The sequence below is a fragment of the Falco rusticolus genome, chromosome Z, assembly GCF_015220075.1.
Source record: "Falco rusticolus isolate bFalRus1 chromosome Z, bFalRus1.pri, whole genome shotgun sequence".
NCBI classification, from domain to species: domain Eukaryota; kingdom Metazoa; phylum Chordata; class Aves; order Falconiformes; family Falconidae; genus Falco; species Falco rusticolus.
Genome location: NC_051210.1, coordinates 11,710,810 through 11,726,025, shown reverse-complemented (window position 1 = coordinate 11,726,025; position 15,216 = coordinate 11,710,810). Strand labels below are relative to the sequence as shown.

General features: G+C 36.5%; 1 protein-coding gene across 1 annotated transcript in view; it reads left to right on the top strand.

Annotated features, from left to right (window-relative positions):
• Positions 1-14,086, top strand: part of UGCG (UDP-glucose ceramide glucosyltransferase) — a 34,263-nt gene extending 20,177 nt beyond the window's left edge. The window contains exons 2-9 of the mRNA XM_037373342.1: positions 1,899-2,040; positions 5,622-5,724; positions 6,598-6,699; positions 7,070-7,182; positions 9,069-9,247; positions 9,655-9,741; positions 10,167-10,356; positions 11,630-14,086. Of these exons, the coding sequence (XP_037229239.1) occupies positions 1,899-2,040; positions 5,622-5,724; positions 6,598-6,699; positions 7,070-7,182; positions 9,069-9,247; positions 9,655-9,741; positions 10,167-10,356; positions 11,630-11,800 (1,087 nt within the window). The 3' untranslated portion in view covers positions 11,801-14,086. The remainder of the gene's footprint in view (positions 1-1,898; positions 2,041-5,621; positions 5,725-6,597; positions 6,700-7,069; positions 7,183-9,068; positions 9,248-9,654; positions 9,742-10,166; positions 10,357-11,629) is intronic.
• The last annotated feature ends 1,130 nt before the right edge of the window (positions 14,087-15,216 follow it).

Sequence of the window (15,216 nt, the reverse complement as noted above, 5' to 3'; positions counted from 1 at the left end):
GTTTTACCATACTGAACCATACTCTGTCAAAAGTCTCAGTGTATGCTGTTTCATAGCTGAGTAGATTGTGGTAATTCTGTCTGCCTGATTTGCATACTTTGCAAGGTTTCTGTCTCTTAACCATGTGTAGGCATTTCATTACGTCATTTAATCACCAGCATAATCCCATGTGTCAGCATGGTTTGTGATATGATGCCTTGCAAAATTCTGCAGTTTTGTCACTTGGTATTTATTCATTATCACAGTCCTGCTTCAAGTCTGTATTGATCCTTTCCTCCTTACCTTTTCCATTTACTCTGCCGCTTTCTCCTTTTATCTCCTGTTTGTCAAGGCTTTTGCCCCTGTACAAAGCTATGTGCTTTACTACAGTCAGTTTTACATACTACCCTGCCACGTCTTCCCCCACATTACCTGCCTTTTGTGCCTCCTGGTCAAAGTTGCATTCTTGAGACTCTCCCTTCTTACTGGTACTAAAGCCCTTGTTTGCTGTTGTGTTCATAAAAATCGGTGAAGTCTTTCTCTGTCTGGGGTAGCTGTCTGAACTATTGCTTTGCTTATTTTGGTCTGACTGTCACTTGGCAAGACTTTCAGTTGACCTTTGTGGTACCCAGGCTTGGACTGGTTAACAGTATACAAGGACATAATCTGGTTTGTCCTCCTGTCTTTAGTGAGGCCATTGTTTATTCTCTGTAATGGTATTATGCCCCTGGTGTCCAGCTGCAAACCTGCCTGAAAGGAGCATGGCGGGGGGGCTGATGAGGTAACAAATATGATGTCACTGTTCCATTTCAGGAAAAAAACACTTGTAGAGAACTACTGGAATCTCTTAGTGAAGCTCCTTGGCAGTTCAGTATTTTAATTGGTCAGGCATGTCCTTCAGGAGTGTGCTTCCTTGAACATGACTACTTCTTTTACTGTTTAACCAGGATGAAGCACTCCATGAAGCAATCCTATTCCCATTTTTGTTTTTTTGAGGCAGCATCTTGTATATTTTTAAGTGTGAAACTTTTTAAAAATTGATACCATTAGGTACATGCTGCAATAAAATATACTTTCAGTTTGACTGATGCTATGCATATTAGAAAACTACAGTATACAGATATATGCTAATTTGCAAAGTCCAGTTACATTTTATAGATATATATGATGCAAATTTGTTTGTATACTGGCCCATCAAGCTTTCAGAACTTAATTTTGCATTAATTCACACAAGGGTGTAGGATTAAACATTCATGTTAGTGAGTTGTGACATAATCGTCAATTTACTTCTGTATATACATTGCTGAAATACTAGTGATTGTTTGGAATTATGTTCGGAGTTTATCTGTGTTTTTGACCCAGGCTGATGTCCAGTTTCTAGGATTTCTATACTACAGCTGATTGATCTTTTATCCTTTTCCTGGAAATGTTTTGTTAACAATTAATTGGTAGGATCAACTGTTTCCCATGTGCTTTCAACTTGCTCTAATTTTTGCATAACATAATGGAGGAAAAAGCATCTTCTCCTTTTGGTTTTTTGCCTTGTTTACAGTAAATTTGTTTTTCTGATTATCCTGTTATAATACTATATCTTTTAATGCTGTGGAGGAAGGTAAAAAATCTTGTCTCCTGTACAGTTTGGAAAAAGTGATACTCTTACTATTCAAAATGCATAGTACAAAATGCAGTATTTGAGAAATTAGAAAGGTTGAACTTAACCTACCTACAATGATTAAGTGTTTTTAGGTATTCTCTGACACATCGTCTGATACAAAAATAGCTGTTGTTTTCTACAACCAAAACTAATTTTTTTTTGCAGCAGTTTTAACTCCCTAGCTTTCTTAGTTCTGACTGTATTTTGAATTGAATTCTCTAGCATATTTTCTTTATGTGGTGGTGTATGTTACTTCTCCTTACAGACGCCTCCACCTCAATAAGAAAGCCACAGACAAACAGCCATATAGCAAGCTGCCGGGTGTTTCACTTCTAAAGCCATTAAAAGGTGTGGATCCTAACCTGATCAACAACTTAGAAACCTTCTTTGAACTGGATTATCCAAAAGTATGTATGCTACTTAGTGTCTTTTTTCCTCCCATGCCTCCAAAAGTCTTACTAGGAGCTTGGGCTAAAACTATGCAACTTGGTTATGACTTAGGTTGTTTTTCTTTCCACAGCAAATCCATGATTACATATTTTATATGTTGCAAACAAAACTTAACTCCTGTCTATAAGCTGTCTATAAAGGAATCTGACCAAGGCTTAGGGACAAAACATACATATTTCACTAAGATGTGTTGAATCATTATTCCCATATTGTGGTGTTTATAGCAGTATAAAACACTTCAGTCTATAAAGGATCACTTGAGAGGCCAGACACACTTCCCAACTAATGACTTCTCTGTAACAGATCCTTTAAAAATGAAAGTTGGCTAATAGCCTGAATCTTTCTGGTGGTTCTTACTGATGGCTCATCTAACAAAGAATTGCTCCATGATGAGGTGGTGTGCCTCACCAGTTGTTGGTAGGCAGGATATTCTCCAAGCCACTTACCAGTGTTAGGAGATAAATAGGTAATAAAAAGCTTCCATCTGTTGAATGCTGTTTGTAATGTAAGTGGGAAGTAATGTAAGTCACGAGTGTGTCAGATGTTGTCCTTGCTCTAAGAAAAAAAAGGAGAAATCTGCAAATGCCTGTTGCATTGTTCACTACTTGGTGTATGCTCCTGTGGATGGAAAAAACACTACATTTTTCTACTGCAAGCTTCCTGAATTCTAAAACTTCTAATTTATTTTTAATAAAAACAATTTTCTCAGTTCTTCTTGAAATTACTTCTGGCACTGCTGCTTCAGTTGTAGAAGGTCCAAGATATGTGTAAGCTGTACAGTGAGTTTGAGTATTCTCACCAAGAGTTTTAAAGTTACTCCTAAGTAGGCAGGGTAAAACAAACAAAAAAACTCCACCCTTTGGAACTTGTTAGAAGTTGGATAGTACCATAGTGAAGCTTGGGGCCTCTTGAAAAGCTCTAGACATGAACACTTGAATCCTTTAACTCAACAAAAGTGCAATGAAGATGTAAGTGTGGCCAAGACAGGTTTAAAGCATACTTGAAGCATGCTGTGTATGCCAGTATTGCGAACTGCAAGGACGCTGCATTGATATATTAAACTATTTTATGACTATAATGAGCATCAAAACATTATGCAACTGAAACATTGGACTACAAACAGATTGTATTTGAGAATTCAGAAAAGCAGTTACGCTGGATCTTGCTTTTTGAGAGGTGGTCTTGACCCTTCTGATAACATACACATGTGGCAATCTTAATGTGTTGCTACTCCACCCAAATCTGAATTTCAAATAGCAATAGTGACAAGCACATTTTTCCCAAGGAGGGTGAAAATGGAGTTATGAACACTTCAGTTTACTGCAACACAGATTACGCAGTACAAGCAAGATCTTCCCAAACTGTTTGAAAACACTTCTGTATGATAACTACATAAATACTTCATTTAAGAGATTGATACTACACTACAAATTAGAACAACAATATTGCCTGGTGTTCAAAGTTCAGCTGTCCAGGAACAAAAAATGTTAGGAAAGAGTAATATTAAACTTGTTCCAGTCAAGCCAGTGATACTAGATTCCTATCTGCAGGGATACTGATTCCTATCTGTGATACCCTGTGTGTGAAATAATCTTGTCTTGCATTGAAGCCAGTTATGCAGCTTCTAAACTCAGGACTTTCACTTAATGTTTTTATCATTGAACAGTTCTTACCTACTGTGCATATCATAATTTTTGAAGAAATCTCTCTATTCATGCTATGTCCATATGAACCTCATTGTACTGTTTAAGTAGATAGGCATCTTTATAGTTAATATGCTTTAGCCATACATTTTGTAGTTCTTTGTTACTGCATACAAAGGCCATTTACTGTGAATTTTTCTGTTTTCAAATATTAGAATGTTAAAGTTTATTATTTCTGGTTGAATTTCTTAAGAGAACATGGATATGGAAGCGTTGTAACTGGATTGAAGATTAGTTATTTAATTACTAGCAAAAATAGTTGGTTTTACATGTTTAATTGGATGACCAAAAATGAACCAATTCCTTCAGTTAGTAACTTCTATGGTGTTCATACTGTCAGGATTGTTATGTTGTGGTGGAAGGACCTGTCTGCTTAATGAGACAGGTCTCTTTCCCTTAATTCTGTTTTCCATGCTGGTAAAAACGATAGGAATCAAATACTGCTTGCTTCTCAGGCAAACTGGCTTTGGATTTGTGTTCTAAGAGGTAGAGAGGTGTGATTGTGTTTGTTTTATGGTTTATAGTGCTAAGACCAAGTCTTAGCAACTCCCATTTAGTGGTTAATGGCTTCCAGTTTCTACAATATTCTGAATGCAGTTCAGTTGTAGGAGTTTTTTGTATTTAACAATAACATTTTTGTGACATAATATATGTATTTACCAATGTCTTCTGTTGTTTGAAATACTACTTAATGGACAAGAACATCAGAGGTTGTCATCATTGAGCCGACAGGCAGTTTCCAAATTTCAGATTACTTTTTGCTTAAGTAACTTACTGAAAATAGTTTAGTGAGGTGATAGAATAGCGTAAGGGAGAACAAGAACTGTTTTGATCACTAGTTGAGACTTATTTACAATCGGTATATCAAATGAGGTCCAAGAAAATTGTTTTTATTGAGACTGAATTTTTAAATCTTGGACTATAAAATTGGCTTCTAGCCTAAGAAATCTGCATTTTCTGGGTTATACTCCTTGGATTTGAGGTCTAATAACTTTTAATAGTTTTAATAAGGGGAAGAGAGGAAGGTTTTACCAAAATGAGTATTTAAGGAAATTGCTGTTAATGCAGAACAGAGATACCTTCATCAAAGCTTACGAAGCTGTCTCAAAATGTTGACTGATTCTTAAAACGCTATTTCCTCACCCACCGCCTGTAGCTTATGTGTAACAAGCATGTAGTATGATTGCTGAAACAGCTACAGTTTTTCTTTACCTCCTGTTGATTTTTTTAACCATTATTCTATTAATGACAAAAACAGACATACAGAGAGAGAGAGAGAGAGATATATTCCTGAGCTTAGCTTTATTATACAATTAAGAGTACTTACACTGGTCTCTGGGTTGTCTTCCAATTCTGTTCTGCCTATGCATCTACAAAGTTAAGGAAAGGAAGGTGTCATTCAGAGTTATGCAGTCAAGTGTATCATAGCAGCATTCCATTAATATTTTGTGTTCTGTAAATTCATTGAATATAAGATTGGATTTAAGATGCATATGTGAACCAAAATGGAAGTGGAAATAAAAATTCTATGTTGTATACCAGGTTCTCTTGCTTCATGCCTAATACAAACCCTTCTGATAACAGGAAAACTAATGTTTCTCAGTAGAAGAGTTTACTGGGACACGGGCTTCATTCTTTTTTCATAAGTAGTTGGTTGTACATCCAAAAATAGTCTTATTTAGCTGTAAAACAATTCTTTTGGTTTTAATTTTAATTCTATAACAATGTTTTAATTTTCAGTTTGGTACACTATTAAGCTTTATTCACTAGACCATATTGATATTGTATGTATGTGTAAACATATACACGTGTATATACACTTTTGTTTTTACCAGTATGAAGTACTACTCTGTGTACAAGATCATGATGATCCAGCTATTGATGTGTGCAAAAAGCTCCTTGGCAAATACCCGAATGTTGATGCTAGACTGTTCATAGGTAAGCAGTGCAACTTGAAGGTGGGACTCTTACTTGTAAAATGCTTTTAGGTCTTCAACTCCATAGACAGTATTCTAAAATAAACAGTTGTCTTGTTCAGCCCATGTTGGTTCTGTAGCTCAATCATCAGTTTGGAGTAAGGAAATGAGTTTGTAATGACAATCTGTGACATCAGTCCAGAAAAAACTCTAGGGAGAATAATTTATGCAACTGCTGCAACTTTTTCCTTCTAAATCTGAAACAGCAGTTCAAGTCCTGTCTCTGCACTGAACTAAATGTGGAGAGACTGACTTGGTGGTGTGGCTGTACTTGAGCTTGAGGTCCTGCGACAATCCTTTTTCATCAATTTAAGATCTAGGGCTCTTTATTCACTTTACATTTGAATTAGAGGAGGGAATGGGTATTAAGCTAGGTATTAGAATGTCATTTTTTTTTCTCTTGATGTGAAACAAACTGCATCATGGCTGCTAGTTGGAAGCAAAAGTGTCTTACTCTATGCAGCTGCATTTTGTGTAGAGTGTAATGGTCATAATGAGTAGTCTTAAGAAAAAAAGAATATTTATCTTATGGAATATAGTAATAAAATGTGTAGGTCTGCTGCCCTTTTAATTACATTAACCTTGTTACACTGCCATTTTGAGGAAGCACTTGAATATTTTTTCCCTTTTTAATCCATTGCACAGTTGTAGTAAGATCTAAAATAGAACATGAAGGAGTAATTAAATTTAAAGTCCTTTTCATAGAAGTAGACTTCAAGAATTGACGGTAAAATTCTACTGTTTTTCAGTTGGTATATTGAAGTATTTCAGGTATTGGATCTGAATTCTAAAAAACTCACATAATATATTTGTGTATGATGTTTGTATTTTTTAGGTGGCAAAAAGGTTGGCATCAATCCCAAGATTAACAACTTAATGCCTGGCTATGAAGTTGCCAAATATGATCTCATATGGATTTGTGATAGTGGAATCAGAGGTAGGTGTGTGTTGCAGTGTGCTGACTGTTACATTGCTCTTGTTCCCTGAAGGCAAGCTGTTGCTGGAGATTACTTTGACTGAGAATACAAGTAGAAATAAAAACCTAGAAAAGTATTTTCGTGGTGTAAGTGTCACCTCTAACTGAAGGTGACGCTCTGGTTTGTTCAACTGTTTCCGTTGTGTGCTGTTCATCATAATGGTGTTAATAGTGATGATAATTTTTTTGAAACTTTGTGAAACACAGATAGTCTGCATCAAAGTATGTCCTCTTGATAGTGGTAGTAGAATGAGAATTCCTGTCCCTGTACAGTAGTCTGCTAATGACAGAATTATTTGATGAACTGTCTTTTTTTTGATTTGTCACTCAGTAACACCAGACACGCTGACAGATATGGCTAATCAAATGACTGAAAAAGTAGGCTTGGTCCATGGGCTTCCCTATGTTGCAGACAGACAGGGATTTGCTGCTACCCTTGAACAGGTGAGTGCAATTATATGTTTTGGTTTTTTGTTGTTTGGGGTTTTTTGCCTGCAGGATTTTGCTGACTAAAATTGTGTAGTGCCTCTTGCACCTTTCGAGTGAAAATGTTTATTTTCAGCTGCAGTCACACTATCTATGATAACTTCTAAATGCTCAACAATTCTACTGTAGTGCTCTGAATGTTAGTTCAGAATTTAAGTTTACATTACAAACCGATTACAGGATGAAATTAAAAAATTTCTTAAAACTGAAGAACTCTTTCTAGTGCTTTGTCAGAAAGGGCCATTATTTCTATTTTGATGTCTGAAAAAAACCACAAATGGCCATGACGAGTCAGTCAGAGAAAAATCCAGCTCACCCAGTATGTTATTTCCAGCAGGGGTTAAAGCAGAGTCTTCAAGGAGAGTAGAACACAAGCAAGGTTTATATCCTGTTTTCCTGTAATACAGCTGAGAAACTTCCTGAGCAGGAAGTAGACTTGTATATTTACTAACCTTCAATATATTAGTATTTTAGTAATAACAGATTTTGCATGAAGACTTCCATTCTTTCTCTTGAGTCCTTAAAGATTTTGAACATCTGAACTGTCTTTACCAGGAAGTTCCGTAGATCTGCTATCTGTTACAGGAACCACCACCTTGTTCATTCTGAGCCTTGTTCTTCTACAGTGCTATTTCATGTCTCTTAATACTTCTTTAGGAAGAGAAAGTGAACAGCTGATTCCTATCTTCATATCGCTCATTCTATCCTATTTTCCCCTCTTCTTTTTCAATAAGTTCTTTTATGTAGAATCAAGAAGTTGACCTACCAAGCAAGACCCCTCCCCCCACACACACACACTGGCCCCCACCTATCTACCTACCAAGCAAGACCCCTCCCCCGTTTTCTTGTTTGTTCTTTGTGTCTCAAAGCATGTAATTTAATCAACTATCTTTTATTCTAAGCTGGCATGTGTAAGGCATTTTGACACCAAAGCTAACTAACGTGTGCCAAAGGCAGAAATGCGAGATGAAAGTGCAGTGAAATTCAGTATTTCTTCATTGTATGGAGAGAGGGCAGCTCATGTGATTATTCTTTTTTTTGGTGACAAAGTCTCAATTCTTTTCCCAAGGGCCCGGAGCTATACCACAAAGCTCTTAGTACTGCTAGCTGCTGAAGTAGCAAGAATTACAACTCCTGATACTATATTACTGGAAGAGCTTTTTAACTCCAGATCCAGTATACTGCAAAATGAGCATGCCTTTTCTTGAATGTAAGACAGTGTGGAGGCCATCTATAGGAAGAATAGTAGTGAGACATGCTAGCACTCATTCCCACTGTCTCCTTATAGGACAGTCCTGGTTACTGAACCTTGTAAGAAGACTTGCTCACAATCTGAATTTTTTCTTTGCTTTTTCTGTTTGCAGGTGCATTAAGTAAACAAAATACTCATGCTTCTGTACAACCATAGAGTAGTTTTAAGAACGTGTATGCAGTAATGCAGTTAATCTTTACAAGAGGAAGGAGACAGCATGTCTGTCAGCTATCACCCAATAATATATTACTCCTAGGGATTAGTCAGTTACTTAATGGATTTTTTAAATGTATTCCCTGAGAACAACTTCAACAAGAAATTATATACCAAATGAAATACGCTGGTTTAATATGTGGGTTTTAAACCCACTTACAGATTTGTAAAAACACAGCCAATATCACTCCTAGATATCTTGGATTTGGTGGTAGGCTAGATTTCTTAGATTGGCTGTGTATTTGGAAAGATCTTCACCACCATAACTGGCCATGTCTAGCACTGCTTTCCCCTCCAGACATTTCTGGAGGAAAAGTTGTCAGTGAGTAGTACCTGTGTAAATACATGCAGAGTTTTAAACCCTATCTTGTTTTGGCAGGTCTATTTTGGAACTTCACATCCAAGGTCATATATTTCAGCCAACTTAACTGGCTTTAAGTGTGTAACAGGAATGTCATGCTTGATGAGGAAGGATGTCTTGGACCAAGCTGGAGGACTGATAGCTTTTGCACAATATATTGCTGAGGATTACTTTATGGCCAAAGCTATAGCTGACCGGTAAGATGACAATGAATTAAGCTTATTGCTTTAAGTGCAGTTAAAACAAAGTTTAAAACTTTGTTTTAAAACACATAGTATATACTCTTAAGTAGAGGTGTTCAGGTCAGCTTCACATGTATACAGCAAATACACTTCTGACACGTGCTTTGTCTTATCAGTGTAGTCTTTTAGAAAGAATTAAGCCATATCATTGTCAATTCCTTTAGAAGAAGGTTTCTGAGAACATGATTTAAGTATTACTCAAATGGTGTTCGTACTCTTCTGATGAAGAGACTTGATAACACCCATTCTAATGATATGGCACAAACTTTTCAAGCTTAATAAAATTCTTGGGGGTGTGTTCTCTGATTGTTTCTTGCATCTCTTACTTGCATGTTTTTTATAATAATAAATTCTTTTTTCAGGGGCTGGAAATTTGCAATGGCCACACAAGTTGCAATGCAAAACTCTGGTTCATATTCTATTTCTCAGTTTCAGTCCAGAATGATCAGGTAAAATTTTAATCTTCACTTTGTCTCCCACTTACCCCATCACCTGCTTCTGATGTGGATGACCTGATAATGAGGGAATATATTTTCCAAGCTAATTTGATCTAATTTCCAGAATGCTGAAGTTCCAATGAACAGCTTGATGCAGGCTTCTCATTAGTGTTTTGGAGAGAAGCACTGACTTTCTACAGAAGTATGACTGATCAAAGTATTAAAAAACCTCTGCAAAACCTCCCCTTGGTACCTTTCAAATGCTATGCGCAGTATCTTTGAAAGGGGGAATTATTGCAATATTTTATTTGGAGGTGTAAATTAAATGAGATTAATGCTGTCAGAAAGGACCATGATGGGTCCACCATCATTTTGAGGTGGGGAGGAGGACATTAAGAATACTACATAGTCAGAACTGATTTGTTTGTCTTTTCTAGGTGGGCCAAACTGCGAATTAATATGTTGCCTGCCACAATAATTTGTGAGCCAATCTCGGAGTGCTTTGTTGCCAGTCTAGTTATTGGATGGGCAGCTCATCATGTGTTTAGGTGGGATATAATGGTATTTTTCATGTGTCACTGCTTGGCATGGTTTATATTTGACTACATTCAACTAAAAGGTGTTCAGGTACGTAGCTTCATTTTCTTTGGAGGTTATTTAATTACTAGTGCCATCTGCTTCAGCAAAAAGCTAAGACCATTATATTACATAAATAATAACAACAAAATAATTATCTTGACATTGAGGAAATAATAGGTCAAATCCTGTTAGTTCTGAATGTTCCAGCTTCAGTTATAGAAGCATGAAAAGGAGTGAATGTGCTTGGTGGTGGTCTGTATGCATCTGCCTTTGCTTAGGCTCTGAAGTTTTGCATATCTGTTCGTTCATTTTCCACATCTCCAGGCTGTACTACCTAGGCATATCCAGAAATTTTGAACTTTTTAAAAAAAGTACAAGAACAGCAGCTTTGTGGGATTTTTCTTAGCTTCATATTCGTGTATTTATTGAGGTGTATATGTACTCTTGCGAGTAATGGACGTGGGGGACAGCTATAGCCTGCCTCTAAAAGCAAAATCTTCCCATCAAAGTGATGCCTCAGATTTTTTAATATAGGAAGATGTCAAAAAATCAGAAAACATTTGTTATTCTGATGCTGTAGAAACTATTCAGACTACTTTCTGGTGTGACCATAATCAATCTAAATAAGATCCATAATTGTGTATTCAACCTTATCAAATATTTCTCATCATACTGAAAAACTATTTGTGTGGTAGTCTTAACACATACTGGAAATAACAAAAAAAAAAGTTAGCCCTTGTACTGATTCTGTAGTACTCCAGAAGGTTAGTTTGTTACCTTTCTGATTACTCTTCTCACCCTGTGCAGCATGTAGAAGAGCTTTGTGCCTACTTTTCTTCTACTGAAGCCTCTTCAGTTTCCAGCTCTGCATGTAGCTGGAAATTCTCAAGGGAGCAGAAAATATATAGAGGCCATAAGCTTTCTTCTTAGTCCCACTTTTCCTATGCAATAGACCAAAGTTTTATTTATTTGAATTTCACTCCTCTGGGAATGCAGGAGTGTTCTGCCTAGATGCTGTTCTTCTGGAGTCTGTGGCAAAAACCCAGTGTCTGCATGAACACAATTTTACAAAGCTTCAAAAAGAAGAAAGTGAAATTGTCACACTTTTCTTTGCCTTTTGTTCTATGTACAGGTCTCTTTTCAAACTTCTGGTTCGTTCTGCCAAGCTCCAGAAAATGTTCTTCTAAAAAAATAAGCTATTGATATGTAAATCTGTATAATATGCTTTAGAATAGATTTATCTGTAACACAAATGCTTTAAATGACTTCAAAATCCCTTCTGAATAATCAGTATGTTTAAATATTGTTTTTCATTTCCTAGGGTGGTGCTCTGTGTTTTTCAAAACTTGATTATGCAGTAGCTTGGTTCATCAGAGAATCCATGACAATTTATATTTTCCTATCTGCTTTGTGGGACCCCACTATTAGCTGGAGGACAGGACGCTACAGACTACGTTGTGGAGGCACTGCAGAAGAAATTCTTGATGTATAGCCACAGCTTTGTAACTGTGAATGTCAAAAAGAGAAGGGGGGGAGGAGAAAAGTATTATAAATGTTTATATAAATACTTTGAAGAAAATCTACCTTCAGTAGTTTTATTACTTGTATGTTTTGGTATCTATTCTTTAATTTATTTTTGCATGGCACTTGCATCTGTGAAAATACATCTGTAGTCTTGGCCAAATGGTACCTTGCTCCTATGTACAAATAGAAATGGAGAGAATTGGTCCTGATACCTACTTTCTGTGGGAATGCTCTGCAGTAAACTCTGGGAAAAAATATCCTCCTGGATATGAACAGCTTCTTACTCCGTGGTGTGCAAGCCTAGCAAATCCAGGGTTCATGTAGCTATTTTCCACCTGGGTTGTGTAAAACTGTATGTGACAAAATCACAGAAAACAGCTGATTTCTGGTTTATCCCGGTAAGTTGAGCTAGTAACAGGACCTTTGGAAAGAAGCTCTTAAATGCTTTATGCCTACCTCTTGTAGTTGCTGCAGAACACAATGAGTGGGAAGGTAAAAATGCTTTGCAAAAACAAACTAAAGTAAAGCTGGAGTCTTGTGTTTATATGTATATATGAAATACTTTAGTTATCGCAATGAACCAAAAGTGGACTGAGTTTGATAGAACAAATTGGAAAGAATGAGTTGGAAAGAATTACTGGTCAGGCATGTATTGTGGGGGCATCTTTTGGCCAACTTTGATCTGGTTCTGTCTTGAACCTTGTGAAGCACTGTGCTGTAACTAGCCAAACTGGTCCCCTTCAATATTACCATACTTTTTTAAGGGGTGTTTGTTTTCCCCTATGATTGAATGCTTGGGGGTGGGGGGCACGGTGTGGATGGGACATAGTGGGGGATAGAAGGGAGCAGAAATACATTTCATAAACATTTCACACATGAGCTATTTTCTTACACAATGTCCTAAGAATGTAATTTCATGATGCAGGTATTTAATATCTTTTTAAAGTGAACACACATACTTACACTAGTCATAATTAAGTATTCAATGCAGTAGATATTGTGAATATATTAAAGGGATGGGTGAGTTTGCTGTTACTGATTAAAACTGTAATCTTAATTTAAATATCAAACTAAGTCTGCTCTTGGCTTTTTGCCTTCTACTGTTAGCCTAGCCTTTAAATTGGACTTTTGTATTCCAGTGATATGACTACAAGGAATAGATTATAATGCATGCTGTGTTTTTTCCCCTCTCTGGTCCCTGCAGCTTGGTTTCCAACCTCATTGTGAGACCTAATTTGTGGTGAACTGGACTTGTTTTCATTGAACACTTTTTAATTAAAAAAACACAAAGCTGGACAGGGATGTTGCATAAGCCTTCTGTTTTCATAATTTCATTTATGCTGCTTTACTTTTTTTTTTCATATGGAATAGCATATTGTCACCATGAATGTGAGCTGCTAATTACAAGGCTAATGCCAACAAAGCAGCTTTAAAAGTTGGATGATAAAGTGTAGCATATTAGCAATAATGACATGTATTTGTAAAAATGGACATTTTTACCTATCTGAGCCAATCCCATACCTGTCATATGCTACACAAGTGTAATGTGTATGTATGTGTTGTAAAACATACTCTGGGCCAAAATGCTTCATCCACCCTAGTATCTGTTTGCCTTATGATACCATGGAACTCTTTCAATGGGCATTTCTGTACAACAAAGGCTTTATGATGCATGCTTCATTCTCTTCATATGAATCAGGAAGAAGCACTCTTCCTGAGGAAAGTTGCGCACGGAAAGCTTGTCTAGTTGTGACCCACAAAAACATTCTCATTTTAATACTGTTTTTTACATAGTTGAATTTTGCTGACAATGGTTGTATCTTCATTTATTTCATGAAGTTTGATGCCATTCATTGCACTGCTAAAGTGAAGCTTAGCCTGCAACTTAGCTTTATGCTGATTTCTGTGCAGGCAACAGAACAGAACCAAAAAAAGGCTAAACAGACTTCATTGTAAAAAATAAAAAATTAGGTGGGGATAATTGTTTTAACAGGTGCTTTTGTATTAGTAGAGCCATCTTTGGTCATGAAAAATAAAGCTTCACTTAAGCAAATTTCATTTGGGTATTTGGTTGATTATAAAATGGAAACCAACACTGTCAAATATTGTAGAAGATGCTGCAACAGAACTTTTAGAAGTTAAAAATGGCTAATGTAAAGTTATGTTGCTCTACAGATGTGTAGAATATACCATGTTTATTTAAAATCATTGTCTTGTTTTTTCCTTTATTTATAAATAAATTTTGAATACAGTCTGTTTGGAATATAGGGGGGTTTGCCCTTTGTTCAGTGATGCTGCTTTAAGAATGGCAATTTTGATAGATTTGGCTTCTAATTAATCTTTGCAGCAGTAAATGGATGTTCCTTTCTTTTGAGGTTTTTCACACCTAGACTGCCTGTTTTGGATTTTATATTTTGCTGAAATTAACTCCTATGTGCCTAAATTTTATTTTGAGTGATCCTTAATTTTTTAGAATAACTTCAAAACCCCCACAGCTGAACAGATAGTTCCCTATCTGTTGTAACTAGTGAGCCTAGATTCACATTTGGTGATGGGTTTCTTTGCCACAAGACATGCTGGGATTGAGGAGCAGTGTTTGTACTTCGCTTTGAGGCACTCTACCAGAAAAGCACTGTGCTTGCTCTGTCATCTGACTTGGCTTTTTCTTATCTCTTCCCTAATGCTTATTAAGATTTTCTTGTGAAACTTAATAAGAGACTGTGTGCATGATAGAGTTGTGGAATCTAGGAGGCTTAGCTGAAACAAACACCACTGGAATTACCTTAAACTGTTACAGAAATATTCCTGAGAGTGTGGTGTGCTCAGTATATTTGCAGCCACACAGCACAATACCTAAATTTCCCTTTCCTGAGTCCTTTCATTATTTTCCTGCCTACTATTAAACAATGTTTTGATCTTTTTCTGTGCTTTCAAATGAAGTCTGTCCCACCTGAATTCTGTTCATTGCCCTCTGTCTCCTGATAACTGACTGCTGACTACCTGTATTTCCCCTCAGGCTCTTTTTTTCAGCTGGAAAAGTTTGTCTCCTAATTACCACCTGCTTTCATGTATCACTTCTGAAAGCTGTTTCATTTATCTTAAAGGATTCCTCTAATCCTCACACTGAATTGCTGATCGTCTAATTTTAAGGTGGGTTTGAGCTCCAGCCATTCTTGGGTTGAACTGATCCCCCAACAGCTGTGACTAATTCTAGCTGTTGAGGACAAGTTAGACAAACCCTGAAGTTTTGTATGGTAATAGATAAGTCACTCTGCAGAACTGTAAAAAGTTTAAATACTCTTCAGGTTTGTCTAAATAATAACATGGAAGAGAGGATGGCAGTGTATAGAATGGCAATAATTTCAAGCTTAATCCAGTTCTGGG